Raw genomic sequence first — 22865 nt, forward strand, 5'->3', positions numbered from 1 at the left:
AACGTTACAGTTTCACAAGCACAAAATACAACCGTTAATAGCTCAACTGTAAACACTGAAGGCTTTATGTGCCTTTTTATTACGTAATATGATCTGCGTGTGTTGGAGATTATCTTGTTGAATCAAACGTGTAGATAATAACATAAGCCTTTGTTTGTTACAGAGCTTGTTTTCAGAATTATCCCAGTGTGAACCCACGGTGGAGTAACACCTTTGGACATTTTAGGGAGTGACATGCAAGCAAGACCTGTAAAGGCTATTAAGCAATTACATTAATTTGATCTCCTGCATTGTCTTCACATTCCAGAAGGCCATACAATATTAAAACACTGTGCATACTATGACACTGGCCTAACATAACATACTATATGACACTGCCACTGGCCTTAACAAAATTTGTTAAGGCCAGTGTCATATAGTATGTTATGTTAGGCCATTCATTTAATGAATCGCCAGGTTAAACAACAAGGCTGATTCTGGTCTAAGTCTCATTTAATGTGTATTCCAAAGGTTAAATTAGCCTTCATGATTTTGAGAGATTACCTCAAGAACAGATACACAATTAGTGTAATATCATTTATATGCCAATATCTGATTTGATCTACCTGACTAGTTGAAACACTTTTAAACCATTTATCAGTTCATGTAGTTACTGCACTTTGGGCTATGATTTGAAATTCCCCCACAAGATCAATAATGGTGTATGACAAAAAGTAGGACACCTATGACAAAGAGATGGCATCTAAAGCGATAGGCTCTGTGCATAACTGCAGTTTCCAGCAGGTATAATCTGTTTCCTCTTTAGTTTGTTTGATTGGTTTGGCTGATAATTTGAACCTGAAAAACACAAAGGTGTCATATTATGGAAACACAGAGGTGTCATATGCCATAGACCATTATTGATCCTGTGGGGGGGATATCATGTCCCGTTTAGTGTCCAGTGTCATATAGCCCAAAGTGCAGTAACTACGATAACAAAATTAACTGATAAATGGGTTTAAAAGTGTTTCAACTGGTAAGGCAAATCAAATAAGATATCGGCATATAAGTGATATTACACTAAGATACTATGTGTATCTGTTCTTGAGGTAATTGTTTACCCCTCAAAATCATGAAGGCTAATTTTACCTTTGGGATATAAATTTAAGTCAGTAAGGTGGGTCCAAAAACTTAGTTACTGTCACTTTGGCTTTTTAGGGCATAGTAGGCCTAGGTGTGAAGCAGGACAGAGACAGGTAAAAGTAGTCTTGAGTTGGACTGATGGATATACTTCGTTCAGGGGTCGGCAACCCAAAATGTTGAAAGAGCCATATTGGACCAAAGAAACTAAAAACAAATCTGTCTGGAGCCGCAAAAAATTATAAAAGCCTTATACATCGTCGTTGTCGGGTGGAAACTTGTATGTCCAAAACTTCGTTTTGTATTTATCAATTACAAAATGAACTAAACTAGTGAAAACAGCCGATCTACAGGCGTTGTGTGCTTGTAGATCTGCTGTTTTCACTACTTTTGTGCATCAGTCTTGTATGATGAAGCAGGGCTTTACTTTGTGAAAAAAAAAAAAAAACATACAAATTTGAAACTTGGAGATGACAAGGTTTCTGCCCGACAGTGACGATAAAAAATCGTTAAAACAAAAAATATACTTTCCCTCCATCTTTTTCCATTTTCATTTTTGAAAAAGCTCCAGGGAGCCAATAGGGTGGCGCTAAAGAGCCGCATGCGGCTCTAGAGCCGCGGGTTGCTGACCCCCGGAATAAGGTATGAACTAATAGATAATAATAATAGAGAAAGAATATAATAAAGCGAAGCATAACTATCATGTATTGGGCATATAGTCAACATACTACATGTAACATTAAATGAGACCTATGACCAGAATCAGCCTGGTTGTTTAACCAGGTGATGCATTTGTTAAACACATGAAGGCCAGTGCCATAGTATGTTAGTCAGCAGTGTTTTAATATTTTCTGGCCTTCTGGAATGTTAAGACAATGCAGGAGATCAAATTAATATAATTCCAATGGCGCCATCTGCTGGCCTGTGGTTTAACGAATAAGATAATCTTACAACAGATGTGTGTTTTCTCATTACTGCCTAAATCTCTAACTCATAACCCATATACAACCATACAACATTAGGCGTGTTAGTAAGGATTATCAAAACTTGGAGAAATGATGACAATGAATATGTTTACAAATTGTTTTATTTACATTATGTGGTCATAATGCATAGTAACATTCCAGTTTCAGAAATAAATACATCCAATAGCTTAGCTTATGTAGAGATCACATAATAATTGACATTCATTTGCTAACTGTAAGCTTTAAAAAGAGAAGAATGGGAAGGAATTCCCAGAACATAATTGATAAATGAGTGATGTATCATTAATTGAATTTCTCAGCAATGAATGCAACGAAGAGGCCAAGCCAGCTTTGTTCACTTAAGAATGAATGCAGTGCAACAATAAACAGCTTAAGGTAAGTTAAATACCGTAGGCATATATTTCCAAATAGTAGCCCAGGGATTTTAATACGCAAAATCAATTTGGACCCCAGCCGTTTAAAAGAACCAGGTGGCTATTTGCAACATTTATCTGCGTCTATTTGAATGTAGTTTGATGTGCAAAATGGGGTCAGACCCCCGGCTACTAGGCCTATTACGTTACGTACGCAGCTACTATTTGTCCCTGGGCTACTATTAGGAAATATACGGTTCTTGTGAATCAGAGAGATTCTGAGTGACATATGATATTAACAATGAAGTCTTTCAGCGTCAGAAAATGACCTACATTATCATTTGTATCAGACAGGTGATACCTGTTCTTGGTGTCCTGCACATTGTAACATTGTAGATGACTTCCCTGAAGGTGGTAGCCATGCCTGATTTGAGGATGTTTATGGCACAGAAAAAGCTACAATTTTGGTTCGGTCAGGGGACCCCCTCGCGACACGTGGCCCTCTGATTCCTAGGGGGGACAAAATGAATCATTTTTGATATTCAAACCAACATACTGTCTCCATTTTGGCATTTTGGGATATTGCATTTAAGGCTATATCAGATCCTTTATGAAACTAAATGTTTAGTATGTTATGGTTATACCTTGTGGTCCTTGAGTTCCAGGTGGCCCTTAAACACCCCCAGCAAAGCCGTTTGGACCTTGATTCACAGAAGACGACAGTGAGAAATCAGAATCTCTGCAATCTCTGCTAACCCTAACCCTAACCCTATTATCACCTATCAATTAAAGGGATATTTCACTTTTGGTCATTTTATTGTCTAATCAGGCTTTTGGGAGAACCCCAGACAGTTTTTAAGTATTTAATAGACCTCCATTTTAACCACAATAGATTCATCAAAAACACTTGGTTCTGGTGACTCATAATATACTCGTTATACGTGAGGATGCAGTGTTTTTTCAATTACTTTTTATATTTCTCTTACTTACAAAGCCTGATTAGACAATATGTTTTTAAAGTAAAAATTCACTTTCAATAGGTCAAACATGTATTTGTGCATTAAGAAAGTCATCCACTACCTTCCCTCCATGGGCTGAGGTCAAAGGCAGGTATGTCTGCACACTTGGTGTAACCGGCGGAGCCTCTGGGGCGGTACAGGAAGGGTTTGTCAGGGTACTCGGTGATGCCAGTGTTGTCACAGATAATGCGAGCGAGAGATGTATTCTGCAGGGACTTTCTCTGGGTTTCAGTGAAAACTCCTGGGTTCTCCCACCAATGTCTGAAATTGACATGTCATCATGAACTTTTTAGAAACCCATGTGAATGTACTGTACCAATATGGCTAGAGTTGATGTCTAGAAACCAGAGGTTCCAAAATGTTTCAGTTCGAGAAGTTATGCATTACCACTTACATTATTAATTAACCACGTAAACCCTATATTTAAATTATTCGATTTACTACTTGTAGATCATCTATTTTCATTATTTCTTAATAACATATAGAAAAATAAGAAATACATATACACATTTATTTTAAAATAATTTATACATATTTTTGTTAAAGGAATACTTCACCCAAAAAGGACTTTCTATCCGTCTATCCGTGCAGTATAGACCAAAATAAAACTAGGCCTATATAAAATAATATTATAAACCCCAAAACAACTCTCACAGTCTAATCACCGATGAGCCTACTGATGATTCAGGTTAAAAAACTATGTTTTAAATAATTATGGTTTTGCTCTTATAAGATTGGTCTCCTATTATAACCTATAGCATTAGCCAGACTGATGAAATGGATTCACTCACAAGTTCCTCCATGGTATCAGTCTGGACTTCGGCCCATAGGGAGCGAGTATGAGAAATCAGAAAATGATTGGGCCAATCAGTGACTGCCCTTCACTGTTCAGTTGGAACGCAGTCACTGATTGGCCCGATCATTTTAAAGCCTCCTTCCCATTTCCGTTTTGTCTTTACAGTCGCGCAAATTTATCCTAATATAAATAAAACTCATCTAAGCTAGATTGCTGCTTCGCAAAAATGGAAATAAAAAAGTTCAATGTAAAGATATTTTAAAATATATTTCTGTATATATATTTGGATTGTAGTTCCAGACTCTATTCAGCGTTTGGAGATTGTGGAATAGCTGTCTGGCTACACAAGACTAGTCTCCTATTACTGTAACTTCAAATAGTCAAATATTGGATTATTGGCCCAGGAATGCAACAAAAACAATCTCCAGGATAAGGCTTCAAGGAGTTGTTTGGGAACCACTCCACTAAACCGGTATTTCATGTCTGCGTTAAATGTACTTTCAGACAGTCCTCCGTGTTTACCTGTCTCCTTGACGAATGTTCTGGAACTGTTTGGAGATGATGCAGGCAAACAAGGGCCCCGTCCTGCCACCAGGTACGAAAGGCTCAGACACCCCACCCAGCCACACATCAATGTTGTCAGGAGTGCCATAGAGGAACAGAAGTTTTCTGGCTAACTTGTAGTTATTCAATACTTCAGTCAGTTCTCTCAGATTCTGGGGCTGTGATAGACCACAATACTTGCGCCATTTGTTGTAGCCTACAGGGGGAGAGAGAGAGAGAGAGAGAGGGAGAGAGAGAGAGAGAGACAGAGAGCAAATAGTGAGTAATTTTAGCACATGGGAAAATACTTTGAAGGCATATACTATATTAAAATTGGCTACTGGGAGGACCAGTATTTGACTCAGACATATTAACCCGATATGCCCATATATAGGCAAATCTAGGATGGGAGATCCAGACTGACAGGGACAACGGGTACTCAGACAGACAAAGTCCTTGACACTATGACAAATCTGTTGGCTCTGCAATGTGACGTAGGCGCGAGGGTCGCATAGTACAGTATTTCTCAACCTGTGGGTCGGGACCCCCAGGGGGGTCCCCAGATGATTAACATAATGTCACAACGGACTGACCTCATGCTTCCTTCTACGCATGAGTTAGTCCAAGTTGCTTCTTTTCACCTGACAGTGGGGATTTCCCCGGTTTGGACGTAACGGAAGGAACACGTTATTCCAATTTTTTAATAACTCTAGAGGCAGAAATTGTGAAAATAGCCGATCTACATGCGCACAACGCCTCGCAGTTGTGAACATGTAGATCTGCTATTTTCACAAGGTTGCCCAGTTAAAATATGTTTAATGTGGGGGTCGCGGCCAGAAAAGGTTGAGAACCACTGTCATAGCAGGAAGGTAGTGAAACAGAAGGCCGTACCAGGAAGTCCATGGTCTCTGCCTCTCTGTAGGTTGAGGGAGGCCAGGTCCAGAGCCAAGCTAGAGCTGTATTCAAAGAGTCGTTCCCTCATCTCATCATGCATCATGTGCTCCTGTGTGTTCAGTTTGGCCCGGCGACCCACCAGTCCCCTCAGAATGGGGTCCACACCACCTATGGTAGGATACAAAACAATCTGCCTTGTGTGTCTCTTGGATCCAATGTAGCAGGGACGTGCTGGGCCCCTGATTCAGCCCGGGAAAAAGAGTTGGAGAGGCCCTCATTGCGCTAGCGCTGCTGCTACTCAAAGATTTGCCATTTCAGATCATGACAAGTGACAAGCCAGTGGGCCAATTACCTGAGTTATATTTCGGTGTTGTCGGGTGGAAACCTTGTATGTCCAAAACCGTTTGTTTTGTATTTATAATTTTAAAAATGATTTAAACTAGTGAAAACAGCCGATTTACAGTACAAGCACACAACGCCTCGCGGTGCGAGGCGTTGTGTGCTTGTAGATCTGCTGTTTTCACTACTTTTGTGCGACGGCCTTGTATGATGAAGCAGGGCTTTACTTGGATACAAGGTTTCTGCCCGACAGTGACGATTTACTTTGTTGGCCGCCCAGCCCCAAAATGGAACGAAGGCCGACATTTTATTTTAAATTTTTTCCTAATGGCCGGCCTGGACCGGCCGGGAATGAACCGGCCGTTCGGAAGTTGTCCCGCTTTTTCCAATGAAGAATTGATACTAACCTGTTTTCTATAAATGTAATTGTGTATATTCCCTGTGGGATTTGTTATTTTCTATTTTCTACATTTCTAAACAATGAATGTTTTTAATTTTCTTATTTAGTATTGTCATTTGATAATGAGACACAGCTGTAATGTATTTCGTATAATCAACAATACCTTGTATTCTATATATACGTCACTTCCGCTACGTTACTCAGTAACACTGATGATGGCCTGAGGGCCGAAACGCGTCTGTCCTCCTCCTGACTACTGCTGCTGCTGTTCCACTATTAAAAAAGACTCTTATGATTGAAAACGTGAGTGCGGGTTGCTTCTCTTCTACCGCTTTTTCCAATGGCCAGCACATCCCTGCAATGTCGTTATTTAGTTCTTGTTAATATGTTTCATTGGTTAAATGTTTATAAACCGCACATTCTCTCTCTGGAGAGAGTTAGACTTTTTAACCACTTCAAAGGTTTCTATTAAATCGCAAAAAAAGGCAGATCTAAAAGCTCACAATGCATCACGATACAATGCGTTGTGAGCTTTTAGATCGGTTATTTTCACTATGTTTGTGTGACACTGTGAGGCAATAATTTACAAAAAAGAAAACATACAAAGCTGTTTCTGCCCAACATCAACCCTATCAGTTTCACACCAAAATAGTGCACAGAAAGTTTTTTTTATGATAGTAATGATCAAGGTATGATCATTTGTATAATGAACGAATATACTGTATATATATTTTAAATAGTGTTTATAGCCATTTACACTATTTAAAAACATATATATTTGAGCTAATTATATTTTATGCCCAGCCCTAGTGGGTCATACAGTACCTTCAAAGACAACTCTCCAGGGTGTGAAGAAAGCTTTGTGCAGCAGTATGCTGGGGAAACGGGGATGCTCCTGGTATTTCTCATCCAGACGGAACATGTAGGGCTGAACATTCAGGTGGCCGAATCGGTAGGCAGCCGTCGCAAATATGTTGGAGATACTTGGGTCCACGTTCTCGTCATAGCCAGGGTAGGTAGAGAGTCTCTTATTGAAGAAATATGGACCAACGATGTGTAACAAGTAGTCCCTATATGTGATGACCTGGTGGGAGAGAGTTTCACGTATTGAAATATCACTGCATCAATAATGGGATCATTGGTTTTGTTCAAATCTAATCAAATCAAACTTTAGTTATAAAGCGGTGTCGACCAGTGTACGCCAGTGTTGTTAGTGTTATTAGTGGGTCCCAGCCTTTTCCGGATCAGGGCCCACTTTCAAATCTTTAAACCGTTCGCGGCACACCCATCTGACCACAAATGGTCAGATGGATAGGCCAAGTGTGTGGGCCCACTTGCAATATTCTGACAAACCACCAGTGGGCCCCAGTCTACAGGTTAGGAATCGCTATTGTATGTCATTGTCTGTTCCATACCTGATGGTAAGCTCCCATGATCTTACGAGATTCCTGGTAAAGTCTTTCCCCATCCCAGTGGGGATTGAGGTTGGCCAGAGCTCCTGCTAGACGGTTGTGCTCACGCAACATCAGTGAGTGCAGGGCCAACAGTGCGATGTGTTCATTGGCACGGCCATCACCTATGAGACAGAGGGAAGGTTGTGATTTCAAGTTAAACAACAGTGGCTGATAGACAGCTAACTTAGAATAAAGGTTAAATGGAATATATATTTACAGTACAGTATATAATGCAGTTGAACAGTTTTTGTTTTGTAGTTAAACTGGCTTAATTGCAGAATTTTCAGTTAATGCATGGTGATTACAACATGAGCTTGTGGTTGGGAGAGGAGGGTGGAGTTGAGGGGGCAATAAAAAAAAGGATTTAGTGTAAAGATGGGTGGGGTGATGTGGGGTGAGACCATGATGTTATTGCACACAATTGTATCTGATCACTGTAATGGAATATTTTCTGACAGATAAAATCAGCTCAATGTCTTATACATACAGTGTACATCTGTTTTTGAGCGGTGCTAACCGCTCCTAGATCTGGCTTTGTCTGTTTGTACGTATGTCCCGCTTCTGTTTGTATGTATGTCCTGTCCCATCCCACATTGGCCAAGATTCGTTGGACGCTTAATGCATTTATCTCATAAATACCACCACTCACTTCACACTGGGTGTGATATTTTTTCATTAACCAGAAAAGTTTTTACTCACCAGCACTGAAACAGGGCACCTCCTGGGCATCGGTGACATTGGTGATGCTCTGTCGCGTGGCACACACATTGGTGTCCATCGTAGTGAAATGCATGAACTTGCGTCCGTTGTCGTCAAACTGGTCGTTGACCTTCAACAGGCCCTTGTCACTGGTGAGGTTGCGGAGACTGCGAGCTTTGGCATCGTCTGCGCCATAAACCATGCCCGCGTCGATGAAAGCTGTGATGGCGTTAATCTGCTGGCGCACAGGTCTTCCCCCGTTGTTGTCAGAGTCACAGGCTGGAGATGAACGGAGGAACGGGATGCACTTTGTACAGTGATTAAAGCGGGGATCTCTTCTTGGGACCTGTTTTAGGATGACATAAGATAAGACCTTTATTGATCCTACTGGGGAAAGTCAGTCGCCAAAGGCAGCACAGCAGTTAATATACAGATCACAGGGCAAGGCAAATACTGCCGATACAGCTGGATAAAAGACATCACATTCAACACAACACCCTCAGTTATAGACAAAATATACAATGTAAAGTAAGTAAGCCTTGCCAAGCCATGAAGTTCGGAATGACATAGGTCACACAGGTTTCAGATGTAGGAAGGAGCATGTATTGGCCTACGTGTGTGCGTGCGTGTGTGTGTTTGCTCAGTAAAAAAAGAGAGTGAGAAATGTTTCCCCCTGAAAGTGAGCACTCATATATTCATTATACTGACCGAAATGGGGAAACAAGGCTCTGTGTTATCACAGGTCTTGTCACAGTCGATGTCCTCATTGAATGAACGGGTGACAGGAGAGGTAGGGGTTAAGGTCAGGTCATGGTCAAGCCACTGGCCATAGATGGTCACCAGGTTGGTGTAGAGAGAGTCCTCCTCCACATCCTCATTGGCTGTGCGCAATACAAGGTTGGACACTTCCCTTACCTGGGCAGAGACAAGAACTTCAGTTCAAGTAATCACACAGTAAAATCTCTTCAGTGTTGAACACTACAGATTTCATTGCACATGACAGCCATTGATTGCCTAACTGATAAAACATAAACATTTTGTCGCTTCTTTTTAACTATAAAGAACTACACTGTAGTAAACTGAACTAAATGAATAGAGTGTTGTATTGATGTACCATGGGGAGAATGCGGCGGTTGATTTGTCGTATAGGATCCCAGCCTTTGGGCAGAGAGATACCATCCTGGTACTCCGCAGGTAACCAGCGGGCGAAGGGCGTATTGGAAGACCCCACATGCGGGTTATTCCTTTCAAGGAGAAAATAAACATTAATATTTTTATCTCTGAATCTACATTCTTGAGAATATTGGCATAAGAGCAAAGGTAAGGATTACAGATTGTATAGCTACTAGCCCCACCTGTTGTTGCAGACATTAGTGGGTGTTCGGAACTGGCTGACATTGGGAGTGGTTCTGCAGGAGGGAGGACTAGACCTGGCAGAGCAGCCAGACAGTTCAGCAATGAGTCTCAGGTCCTTTTCAGAGATCAGATCTAAGGCAGAGATGCAAAGATAACAATAATAAATTAATCAAACAATGGAGAAGTGGGGAGATACAGTACATATTTATGAGAAATGCAAACTACAGCAGAAAACCAACCTGTGGCGTTGATGGATCTCTTTTGAATGTGGTGAGCTGTGAGAGACCTCTTCTGGATCAGTCTGATGGCAGCGTCCATATAGTCAGCAGAACGCACCGCTGTGCGGGTCGCTCCAGCAGGCTGCTTCAGCAGTCGTACAACATCTGCATGGTTAGCTCCATTCCTCTGGACACGGGCTATGCTTCTGTGTTGGATTCGACATGAGTGTATAGACTTAATAACAAAGAATAATTCAGGCCATGGTCATTGTGTGATTCTTTGGGGCATTGTCTATTCCTTGCACCTTCACATACGTATATATGTATTTATGTACGTACCTCCTCCTTTTTATGCTATCTATTCTCTTCACCCCCTTTTACTGAAACTACTAAATGATTGAGTTTGCACAAAAATGTATTTCCCTGTAAACTTGTGAAAATTACGTTTTTTTTTTTACATTCTCGAAAAGTTGGTATACTCACTCTCTCCTGGAGTATTCATAATCATTATCCACTCTGATTTTAGCTTCATTCACAACATCTTCAATGAAACCACTGGGCAAGATTGGTTCTGAGAGAGAGAGAGAGAGAGAGAGAGAGAGAGAGAGAGAGAGAGAGAGAGAGAGAGAGAGAGAGAGAGAGAGAGAGAGAGAGAGAAAGTATTTCCGGTATATATTTCACTTCTACAATAAATGTTTTTATAGTAATTTATAGTTATCATTGAATTGTGTTGCGTAGCATGTTAATTACTTCATTTTTAATTACGCATATTGCTGTTCTAGATATGACACATTTCCGTAACAGTAAAAAGTCATAATAATAATTCTATTAATAATATAGTAAAATTGTAATGAAACAATGAGATTATGATTCCAACTATTCTAATTTAAAAATTCTGCGTTAAAGATAGCACTCACCAGCATTAACCTGGCTCTGGAGAACCAGACCAGCAGCCAGCAGGAACAGAAATCTATTCATCACTGCAAAATGTAAGGATTAACTGCTGTAATATTAAGTTAAATTGAGTTAAATTTAATCCATGTCTCCTGTACCTGCAATGCCCTGCCAGCTGTTCCTTCCAATAAAGACCAAAACAACATGTACCTTATTTCAGATACTCACCCATCATTTATACATATGAGGGACACTCCCAAATGTGACGTCTGAAGGAAAAACCTATGCAGGTCCTCCTCCCTCATTCCTTCACCCACACTTGTCTCCACCCTGTCATGCTAAAATGTGTCTTTTATTGGAATCTATATTCTAGAATTGCAACAAAATTAAGACAAGTTCGTTTTTCTTCTTTTTTCCCCAAAAGGCCCTAATTGTCTCCCATTGAGTGCCTTTTATTTTTATGATGTTTATACTATTGAGATGTTTTATCTGCTAAGAAAGGCACAATATTAGCATAATCTCTCATCTTGAATACAGCTTACAAACCTCTCTATTCATAATGTCACATTCCACCAACAATTTGTCCAAAATGATGCAGTGAGGATTAAAATCACAGATGATGCATAACATCATTATGCAGGTCATTAAAAAGCCATTTCAGCCCCTCTCCCTGCTTTTTGACCCAGCATAGGGTCAACTCCCAGCTTTTTGACCCTGCATAGGGTCAAAGGTGTAACACTAACATTTGGAACACATACATACAACATTACATGTTAGTTTATGTCCATCAGTTCTTATCTTTGTTACACACACCCTCCACCTGCCTTGCTGTCTTGAATTTGGGTTCTCACCACACCATGGGACAATAGGACAAACAATGCACCTACAGTATCCTATCATGTTTATATACATGATGCTCTGTACCTGATCCTGCATGTTTTTAATATTCATAGGGTACACTGCTATGTAATGCTACCAGTAACACGCCTAACGGCGAAAAGCGACCTCACTGTATCTTGAACGTTTCTGTGCATGTTGTACGTACACTATGTGTGTGCTGCCTTGCTGTGAGACAGTTTAACTTTAGACAAGAAAAGAAAGTGTGAACTGAAATAACTTTTAGTTACAGTAACTTGTAGGGGTGGGCCAAAATATCGATATTGCGTTATATTGCGATAATCCCTCGCAATAAATATATCAATACATTGCCTTGAATCGACCTTGCTTTCTCTGACGAGACAATTATGTCTGACAGCTGGGACAGCTGCTTTGCCATTAACATTGCTGACCACCTTAACAATGTTGATAATAAGTCTATTATTGTTCTGAACGTTCCTATTGTGCAAGTGCAGACGGTATGCGGGCCATTTTGTTTTAATATACGTTGATCCCTGCCTACGCACTCGTCTCTGAGCCGATCAGCGGTGCATAAGACTTGTTTCCTCTTGTTGTGAACATGACAATTGCAGCACTGACTATCATAGATTAATTAAAAAGTGCAGTTAAAAACATTAAGCCTCAGCAAAAGTTATTTTCCGTCTTTCTTACAGACTGCATCCAAAATAATAACCTTCTAGTGCTTGGTGACTATATGCTTCTGTGTGGGTAACACATTTCAAAGACCAAGTGACATTTGCTTTAAATGTTTTCTGTATGCAAAACATTATTGTGCAACATACACCACTCAACTGAGCAATGACATTGTTGAAAGGCAATTGCGGCAAAGTCATTTGCGTAACTAGCATATGTATTTAAATGTGGTTAGGTGAGACCTAGCATATGGCTGGAACGTGTATGGACAGTTTGTGAAATTTTGTGACGCTGTCATGCTCCCTGATTCCACCCACACATGGGCGAGACATCAGTGTCCCAAGGAAGAGGGACCCCCCATACAAGATTTGTGTTGTTAAAACACACACAGTTGCTGATGTACCGTATTTTCCGGACTATAAGGCGCACTTAAAAGCCTTTAATTTTCTCAAAAAACTACAGTGCGCCTTAGTCCAGTGCGCCTTATATATGGATCATTCATTGACATTGACATTCCCTTTAGCACAGCTCCATCTGTTGGATGCATAACACAACGGTAGCGTCTATTATGTGCGCCTTATAGTCCGGTGCGCCTTATATATGAAAACAGTTCGAAAATAGACCATTCATTGACAGTGCGCCTTATAGTCCGGTGCGCCTTATAGTCCGGAAAATACTGTATGTAGGTTAAAGTGTTTAAACTGAATGTGACGCTATATTAACACATTTTGTTAGGTACCCCCTGGAAGCCCCTCAAGAAGCCCTGAAAAGTAAAGCGTTTTGCAAAGCATCAACATAATAACTTCCTTTGGGGGGTAGGGTACATATACATTTTGGGCTCTTTGACATGAAAAAGTCTGAGTTAGGCTATGGATTGATGGATGCACCATATGAATTTCAGATAAAACGTTATTGTCTAATGCCCAAATAAGCAACTATACTATCATATTGCACAATATTTAAAAAAGTTACAAAGTGCTTTACATAATAAAACTGTAAATAAATAAAAGAGAATAAAACATGATGTATAAAACATAAGTGTTATAAGAAATAAAAACAATTCACAATTCAATGAACCACTTTAACCCCATGAATCCATAATCCAGGGGGATATATTGTAGATACACAAGGTTATCTATAGGTGGATCTTATGGCCTACATTTTAGTGAATGTTCATGTTGCAAAGTGGTAGTCCGATTTGTTAGTTTCATTGAAGTGTGAAGCTCCCAATAATTCCTGAATGAGGCAGGATGTTTGCTGCCATCTACTGTTCAGTCTAGAGTATTGCATTAACACGTTTATTATTATTATTTAGGTATAAATTTAACCCTGTCTCGTTTAATTAACCTGTGCTCACTTCAGTTAACTAGGATGGAATAGTAGAGAGAGTATTCCATATTTCACTGTGTTCCCAAATACTTGCTTAATTACTTGTCCAGAATGCACAGTGCAAACAGGTACTCAACCAGGGGGAGTTCATTTGATCCTGTTCCCTCTGGGGGTTCTTACCTCCTCCTAGTATGCACATGCCTGGAGTAGGCTTTGGTAAAGCCAGTGTAGAATCCAATCCAGGGTTCAGTTACTTTTCCTTGAGATCTCCTTTAAATTAAAAGCAGTAAAACCTCTTCATTCGTCTTGGATTAAAAATCTCCCTTACAGCGAACATGATTTCTTCATCTTTGGTTTGTGACTCGTTTACGATTATATCGCTAAATTGCAATGAATTGGGTTATTTTTCAGTGTTCACACAAACAGTTTAAAGACAGGAAATCGAGGGCAGGGGAGACATGCGAGACAACAGATTTGCGCATCAAGCTCAGGCTCCACTCCAGCTTGTGTATCCGCATAGTACAACTAACCATTTGGCACCTGGAGACCCACCCTATTTTTCCTATGGTGAAAAATGTCAATAATGTAAAAGAAAATCATAAAAGTGGTGCTCCCTTTATGAGTTAATTTCATTAAACATCCCGCAAAGCTAGCCAATTAAGTGAGACATAGATACATAGGTACAAACATAATGTACATACAGACAAAGCCAGATGTAGGAGTGGTTAGCACCACTCAAATCTGCAGATCTACAAGCTCATAGCCCATTATGAGCTCTGTGTTGTACAACAAAGTATAAAGGTACACGTCCTCACATATCACTGCTCATCGGAAACTCCACCTGCGTTCAACCATCCTTTATTCTCTTTTAAAATAATGCAGATATTGCCACCGATCTAAGGGGATGACCCTGTTAGAAGTAACAGTCGCTAGACTCACTACAGCGTCTAAAGTGGAGTAGATTTAAACCGTTAACTGAGTGATTTGGGGGCTGTGTTTTCATTACAAATACGAGAGCACAATGGGCGTGTCTGGTCCATTGTATCACGCTGGAAAACAGAAAAACCAGAAACACAGAGATCAAGCTGGTTAAGGGAGCGGATACTCTATAATATGCCCAGGCACAGTTACCGTATGTGTCAGACCAAGAACATGTTGTTCCATGCCAAAAAAAAGAGAGCCTATGTAAAAAGCCAATAGCTAAAGAATTAGTGGTATGATATGAATATAAAAATAATTGCATTTGAAGAGTTAATTACCATAGAAGACAGATAATCAGAAAATTCAGAAAGCAGTACAGTATGTAACCATACAAATTTGCACTTAACCCTGAACACAAGCATCGAAAAATAGTCAGGGAATGGGATAAATATTAAATAGTAAGACATATGGCTTTAAAAGAACACTGAAAAGGGGGACACGCATAAAAGCCTTTTTTTAGCCTAGAACATAGTGTTTGTAGATAAAAGATGTGAATGGTTGGTTTGGGAGGAGACCATGCTTCAAAGGTTCAGTTTGGTTCAGGAAAGTAGTAAAATTCCACAAAGGGGACCATGTCTCTGTTCCTACAGTGTCCTATAAAGCCAGATGTGTAGTTGTCGTAGGCGGCTGAACTTGAATGTCCCCAGAACAAGGAGGGGGCAACGGGCTGGAGGTGATGCATTGCTTGCCAGGTTGGAGTATGCTGTCTACAAAGCACACAAAGTCCCCCGTTAGTGTCTCCGTTTGCTGCGCTTCAATGTTTGTGCCAGGGCAGGAATTTCATGAGGACCAATTCCGCCGTGCCCCTTCACTTTGGTCTTATGCCTTTCAAAAGATGATATGTCCTGACTCCTGACTGAGTGGCTTTATACAGTACTGCACCGCCTGATGGTGGAAATGGTGGAATCTGATTCCACCATTTCCTCCTCGGTTTTTCCTCCTTTCCTGTCAATCATCAATGGGGATTCCAAGCTAACAGAAACTACAATTCATGGGTTGCATTTGTAGTCCAAAACGGCCATGTTGAGGACCAACACAGGTGTTTCAATGTGTCTGATTGGCATAGAACTAATGTTCTTCGCCAATCAGAACACCTGTGTTGGTCCTCAACATGGCTGGTGTAGGACTACAAATGCAACCCATGAATAGCCGCTGTACCTGTTGTCTGAGTACTTGCAGTGCAGTGCAGTACTCGTTATCATGGTGCTTGGAGGCCAGTCCGTCACTATGAGGTAATATTCATATTGCTGACATAATTGATTTCCATACATGACAGGCAGATACCGGTACAGATACAGACCAAGCAAGCGGTGACGTCTCGATTGGGGCCAGATCAAATCAAACCATGACTAGTCAGATCTGGCCTAGAATATCACCTGATTTCAACCAACATAGATCCTGCCCACGAAAACGGACGTCCTGGATTAATCAGAGAGAGTCCGATCGAGGCCAGATAAATATCATAACTAGTCAGATATGTCCCAGAATATAACCTTACATGCTCATATTTCAACTAACATTACAAACAATAACAATAATCCTGTCAAACAAAAAAGTCCATATGACGTCCTGGTAATGACGTCAAGATCTTCCCCATATGGGCTGTGATCTGGCCTAGTTGTGAACGTCACCGGAGTCACCGGAGGACGTTATCATAACGTCATCATGACGTCATTTGGCTTGCAGGGGACAGATTTTAAATTATGGAGAAGTATTGATTTGATCGATCAGGCTCAGACGGTTCTTCCCGTCCTTGAGATATGCAGGGAAGAGACAGACACGCAACGCAAGCATGCACGCACACACATAAAAAACCTGTGGCCTACTGACACTGCTGTCAGTGTGCACAATGAATTTGGTCTGATTGGCCCATAGGTTTCACACACACACACACACACACACACACACACACACACACACACACACACACACACACACACACACACACACACACACACACACACACACACACACACACACACACACACACACACACAGCTCGCTGCCTACAGAGCCACGCCATTAAAAACAGGAGCTTGTTTCAAATTCAGCAACCTGGTGTGACGTCAGTCCCTGCGACCTAGTTTCCACCTGACCTAGTCCAAATGCACAACCCGCATGTGTTTATACACTACACAGCATTAAAGGAGTAGTTCACCCCCAAAATGACAAAATTCGCCAAAATGTTTTTTCTATTAATTAGTCATGCCATGGAGACTAGAGTGCATTATGTTTTTGTATTTGTCGCATTCCTAAGACAAAATATTGATTATAATACATTTACCCCCATTGATTCTGGATGGGGACCAATGGGGTACATTTATTGTAATCAAATTATTGTCTTAGGAATGCGACAAAAAAACAAAAAATATTATAGAATTCAAGTCTCCATCGGGTGAGTAATCAATAGAAAATAAGTCATTTTGGGGGTGAACTACTCCTTTAAGTGCAAGTACAAAGAATAGGCTACAAAAACATATAGTGTGTCAAACATGCATTGTGCTCTAAGCACTAATTTTCATCTGATGCCATCCATCAAATCACTCGTTCAATTTTAACTTAGTTTATTGTAATAAATAAGTTCATTTGCCAGTTTACCATGAGAAACATCACAGCGTGTCCGTGTCCGTGTAGACGTGTAGACAATTTAATACAAAAATTAAAACAAAGGAACAAATTAAAAAATACTAAAAACAGAAACCAGCTAGGCTACATTCATTCTAGTTGTGGGCTCGCCTGGAAGGCGAGCACACGTATGTTATCTTCATTATTTATAGTCAGTCAGTCAGTCAGTCAGTATCTCCTCAAAACTTTGGCGCGCTTCATCTCTTAAACGCTTACACCTTTCAACACCATTCAAATTTTTATGTGTTCAGCTTACTGAGGACACGTGTGCTTGTACTTTTGGTTTTGAAATGTTTTGTAGTTTAATTATAAAAAAATAAAAATGTTTAACTTTAAGCACCCAATGCATTTCCAATGGGTTTAGTGAGTGGGGAGAGAGTGAGACAGAGGAAAGGGACCCATGTTTATATTAAGTCGCTGTGGCTGCAATATTCACACTTCAGATATGCTATTTATATCAATGCGTTCACACAGGTCTGCTGTCTGATTTGATCCAAATGTCTAAGCTGTGTGATGTATAAAACTATAGTTATAGTTAAAACTATAAATAAATGTCCCTCTCCGCTCTACTGATTGACACAGCTGTGATTAAAGGCTTGGCTGTCATTGGCTGTTCTGTGGTGATGTAGCCTTACATAAGTCGGACCTGCAGTGACAATGCGAAAGTCTCGGCAGAGACGTCTTAATGTAAGGCTAGTGGTGCTGCAAAGTAACCAAGTACATTTACTCAAGTATATACAAACAAGTACTTGTACCTACAGTACAATTTTTAGGTACTTTTACTCTAATTTCCATTTTTGTTACTTATACTCTACTATAAATACAGTTACTTTTTATTTAGCAGATTTTATTATTAATAATAATAATAATTATTAACACGCACGCACGCACGCACGCACGCACACACGCACACACACACACACACGCATACACACACACTGACACACAAACAACTGTTACTGTGTTACTGTGGAGACGTTTGCTTGTATTTGTCTTTGACACATGTTTTGTAGTGTTTTAGAAATTTAACTTAAAAAGAATAAGGTTCCCGGGCGATGGGCTTTACAGTATATATCCTAGAACCCGCAGGGGCACTCTGTGTGGTTGTTGTTGGTTGTCAGGGAGATATCACAACCAATGCATTTCCAAATCAGACGATCAACCGAAGTGGACCCACCTGGCAAAACCACACCCCAAACACTTTAAAAGCCATGAATTTCAGCCTGTCTGCATTTGAATCCTAGTATATCCCCATATGCATTTGGATCAGCATGTCCCGTACTGTATACCAACTTTTACTTTACACTTTTGTTACTTATACTCCACTGCAATTGCATTTGGCAGCTTTAGTTACTTGTTACTTTGCAGATTTTATTATTAATACAAAACATACGGTAGATGAATCACGTAGAAGCTGATCTACAATGTGACATTGCGACATGTTGTGATCTTGTAGATCTGCTGTTTTTAAAAAGCTTGTCAATATTAGGACCATCTGCGTACTATTACTTTGATGTGGTTTGCTGGTTTGCAAAGTGTAGTTCAGGGACCCCTAGGACACACACACACACACACACACACACACACACACACACACACACACACACACACACACACACACACACACACACACACACACACACACACACACACACACACACACACACACACACACACACACACACACACACACACACACACACACACACAGGTTCCCCATCTTTCTTCCCAGGCTTTAAACAGCCATAACTTCAGTTCCCAACATGCTACTGGTCTCGAACTTTTGTTGTTGGTTACCCGTCCACATTATATTTTAATTTTATTTTGATTTAATTGTCCATACCTTTAAAGGACCAGGTCACCTCTGGGACAACCAGATCTTATTTTATTGTTGTGTGGGACACGATCAACACAATCCTGTAATTTCTTGTGTTCAATCTGTGTTTTTAGATATTTTATTATTTCAGCATGCTACAACTGGTCATATGATGCTTTGTAGCATGATATTGCATCATCTCATGCATCATATGATGCAAAATGCATCATATGACCAGTTGTAGCCGCAAATTGCAACACTAGATTTTTTTATAATGGGATGAATCTAGGGTTGCAATACCTCCCATAGGCAGCCGATGCATGAAAACAGTTTTTTGCTAACTGATTGTATTAAACGACTTCAAACTCACCAATATTGTAGCTCTATGGAAAGCTTGGAATTTACTCTTGCTAACTGCAAAGTGTTTGTTTCAGAAAAATCCACAGTAGACATGTTAGGAGCTACTTTCTATCCAAGAAATTTGGTTCAGGTGATAATTTTTTCTAAGTCCCGGAGTTTGGAAGCGCTCGTGGAAAATCCCTCAACGGTCCTGTGACCACCTGGTTCTAAATGTCACATTATGCAGGAGGCAGCGGTACATGGCGTTATAGAAGACGAGCGCTTCCGAAGTTCAGCACTTAGAAAATAAACCATGTCTGCTCGGATTTCTTGACAGAAAATAAATCATAACAATTCTTCGGTGGATTTTTCAGAAACAAACACTTTGCAGTTAGCAAGAGTAAATTCCAAGCTTTCCATAGAGCTACAATATTGGTGAGTTTGAAGTCGTTTAATACAATCAGTTAGCAAAAAACAGTTTTCATGCATCGGCTGCCTATGGGAGGTATTGCAACCCTAGATTCATCCCATTATAAAAAAATCTAGTGTTGCAATTTGCGGCTAGACCAGTTGTAGCATACTGAAATACTAAAATATCTAAAAACACAGATTGAACACAAAAAATAACTCAACATTGTGTTGATCGTGTCCCCACACAACAATAAAATAAGATCTGGTTGTCCCAAAGGTGACCTGGTCCTTTAAGTTCATGTAATAACACTGCTTGTCTACATTGTATTTGCATTACCATTTTACGTCAGTAAAATGAAAGAGAGCATTGCCTGGGAACTTGACACTTTTACTATTATTGTTTTGGGTTGGAATCGAGCCCACACTGTTTCGAAGGAACAGTATTTCTAGTTAAAGTCTAAAATCTAAAATAATGAGTTTTTAAAAGACTTAAAAGCGGGCACAGAAGTGGCCCGTTTAATTTCCAATCGTTTTTGGTTCCACAAAAAAGGAGCCATAGCAGCGAATGCTGTCCCCTTCCGTAACAAGGTTCGTCTTGAGTAAAAGCTTGTCTGCTGATCTAAGATTTCATGTGGGTAAGTGAGGACTGAGGAGACTCCAGGAGGCCAAATATATAAAAATATATAAAAAGGTGCAAGTCCGTTCAGTGATTTACGGTAAATACAAACAGTGTCATTTTAAAATCAATTCTGAACGCCCCTGGTAGCCAGTGCAGTGAGGCAAGAACAGGTGTGTATGTGATCATATCTCCTAGTTCTAGTAGGTATAAGACCTAAGGTAAAAAGGCTAAGCAAAGGCTTTGTTAAAAAGGTATGTTTTGAGTTCAAAGCATCAGTAGGTTGTGAGGCTCTCAGATGGTCTGGGCGGGCATTCCACAGGTGTGGGGCAGTGGAGCAGAACGCCTGGTCGCCTGTTGTGCGGAGATTGGTCATGGCTGGGTTTAATCATTGTGGATACAAAACAACAGTTTCAAATCTTGTCGCACACACATATGCATACATGTGTGTGTAGTCATTGTATTTTGTATTGACTGAACAAATAACACAATGTTGCTTTGGAGGCAGCCAATATGTTTTATGCTAGGTTTGCATGGCCTCCCTTCTAGATATTTCCACAAATCAAGGAAGCATGTTTTCTACTACAATGAGACAATCATTCTTATTTGCTACAAATTACCAAACTACTTCCTTGCAAATGAGACAGGGCAGGGCCCATGTGTGACTGTGAGTGCTGATACAGCTATTCGCCAAGTTGTCAGGACTCAAAGAGTGGACTATTGAACAGAAAGAACAGAGACGTGTTTGTTCCATTAACAGAGCTAGTGTCTCCTCTACTCTGTATTTCACCCTTTGCCTGTGTGTGTGTGCTCACATGTGTGCGTGCATGCATGCTTGTGTGTGTCTTTCTCCCTGTCTTGTACCGTAGGTCTCTTCCCACTGTCGCCCCGAATGAATTCAATGACAGATTCTCTGATGACAGATTACGAGCAGCAGAAGAATTCTCTTCACTGTGGAGAACACGTTCCAGGTTTCCCCAGTGTCGCTGCTGTTTTTTTTAGTATTGAATATTTTTGGGTCATTTAACGGTCTTTTGTTAAGTTATGAACCATCCTGTCCTCTCAGTTGGTCTGGGACAGGTCTGCGTTCTGAGTCAGAACTAAGCATGGAAAAGAGGCTGTGAAGAAACACCAGATATGACATCTTCACCTCACTCTACAAATGCTTTATCTGTTCTTTTTAGAAGCAGTGGTTGGTGTTATGCGAGACCAACAATGTCCGAGGGGCGGATAAAAAAAAATGCTTCTGGTGATAAACCTGCCTCATATTTGCATACTGGGCCCTGACTGGTCCCTCACTACTTCGGAGGGAGTGAAATCGAATCACAACTGAGCGGTGCCAGATCAGATTTGCAGAGGTCTTTTTTTCTTTTTGCAATGGCAGATTTGTCTGGTTCCCAGGCTAACTTGCATGCATAAATGCATGTGTTCAAGCTCACACTCATACCTGTATAGTGTACACAAATCCATTTAGTTCCATTTTCTCACCTGTAATGGTACATTTGGAACCTCCTCAAGGAACTTCTGAACCTGAGTCCCTGGACCCCACTTTCAGAACCACTCAGGGAGAATGTTAGAGAGGCAGGGGATGAAGTTTCTATAGGAGCCTTTTGGTGGAAATAGCGTAAATAGCGGACTGCGACGTGTTGTGAGCTTGGAGGTCGGCTATTTTCGGTACTTGATACCACACTGAGCTAAGCATAATCAAGTCAATTCTCAGAGAGGGCAATTCCTTCTACATAAGATGCTGCATTCAAGTTCAGGAGAGTTTGGACAAGGCAATTCTTTTGAGTGCTGCCTGAAAGGGGGGCATCTGCATTTCTTTCACCATAATAAAAACTGTATCTATGGTCTGAGAGGGCACTTTTTACGGGCGGATAAAAGGGCAGGGGCTCAAGCCCCCTTTGATGTGTGTGCACGTGCCTGGAACCACTGGTGTGTATACGCACACGACACCACACGACATACAACACAAGTTTGAAAAAATGACCCGCCTCTGTACCCGCAGGCCAGGGGTGGGACCAGGTGGATGGAGGGAGGAGAGAGAGGAGAGGGAGGGGGCTGGGAGGAGGATACCAGCACCTCCTCTTCAATGGCCAGATAAAAGCCCTCAGTGGACAGGGAGCCCATACTCATTGGGACTTGACT

General features: G+C 40.7%; 1 protein-coding gene across 1 annotated transcript; it reads right to left on the reverse strand.

Annotated features, from left to right (window-relative positions):
• Positions 1-742: 742 nt before the first annotated feature.
• Positions 743-22853, reverse strand: LOC308290957 (eosinophil peroxidase-like; the record flags this gene model as incomplete). The annotated part of the gene is made up of 12 exons (XM_080732872.1): positions 743-837; positions 3539-3738; positions 4796-5033; positions 5708-5878; positions 7275-7533; positions 7865-8025; positions 8603-8881; positions 9307-9517; positions 9717-9846; positions 9958-10090; positions 10198-10382; positions 22720-22853. 12 exons carry the CDS (start codon positions 22851-22853, stop codon positions 743-745), a joined length of 2196 nt encoding a protein of 731 aa, XP_080588998.1.
• Between the last annotated feature and the right edge of the window lie 12 nt (positions 22854-22865).

Source organism: Nannobrachium achirus (genome assembly GCF_963921795.1).
Source record: "Nannobrachium achirus genome assembly, chromosome: 9".
Taxonomy (NCBI): Eukaryota; Metazoa; Chordata; class Actinopteri; order Myctophiformes; family Myctophidae; genus Nannobrachium; species Nannobrachium achirus.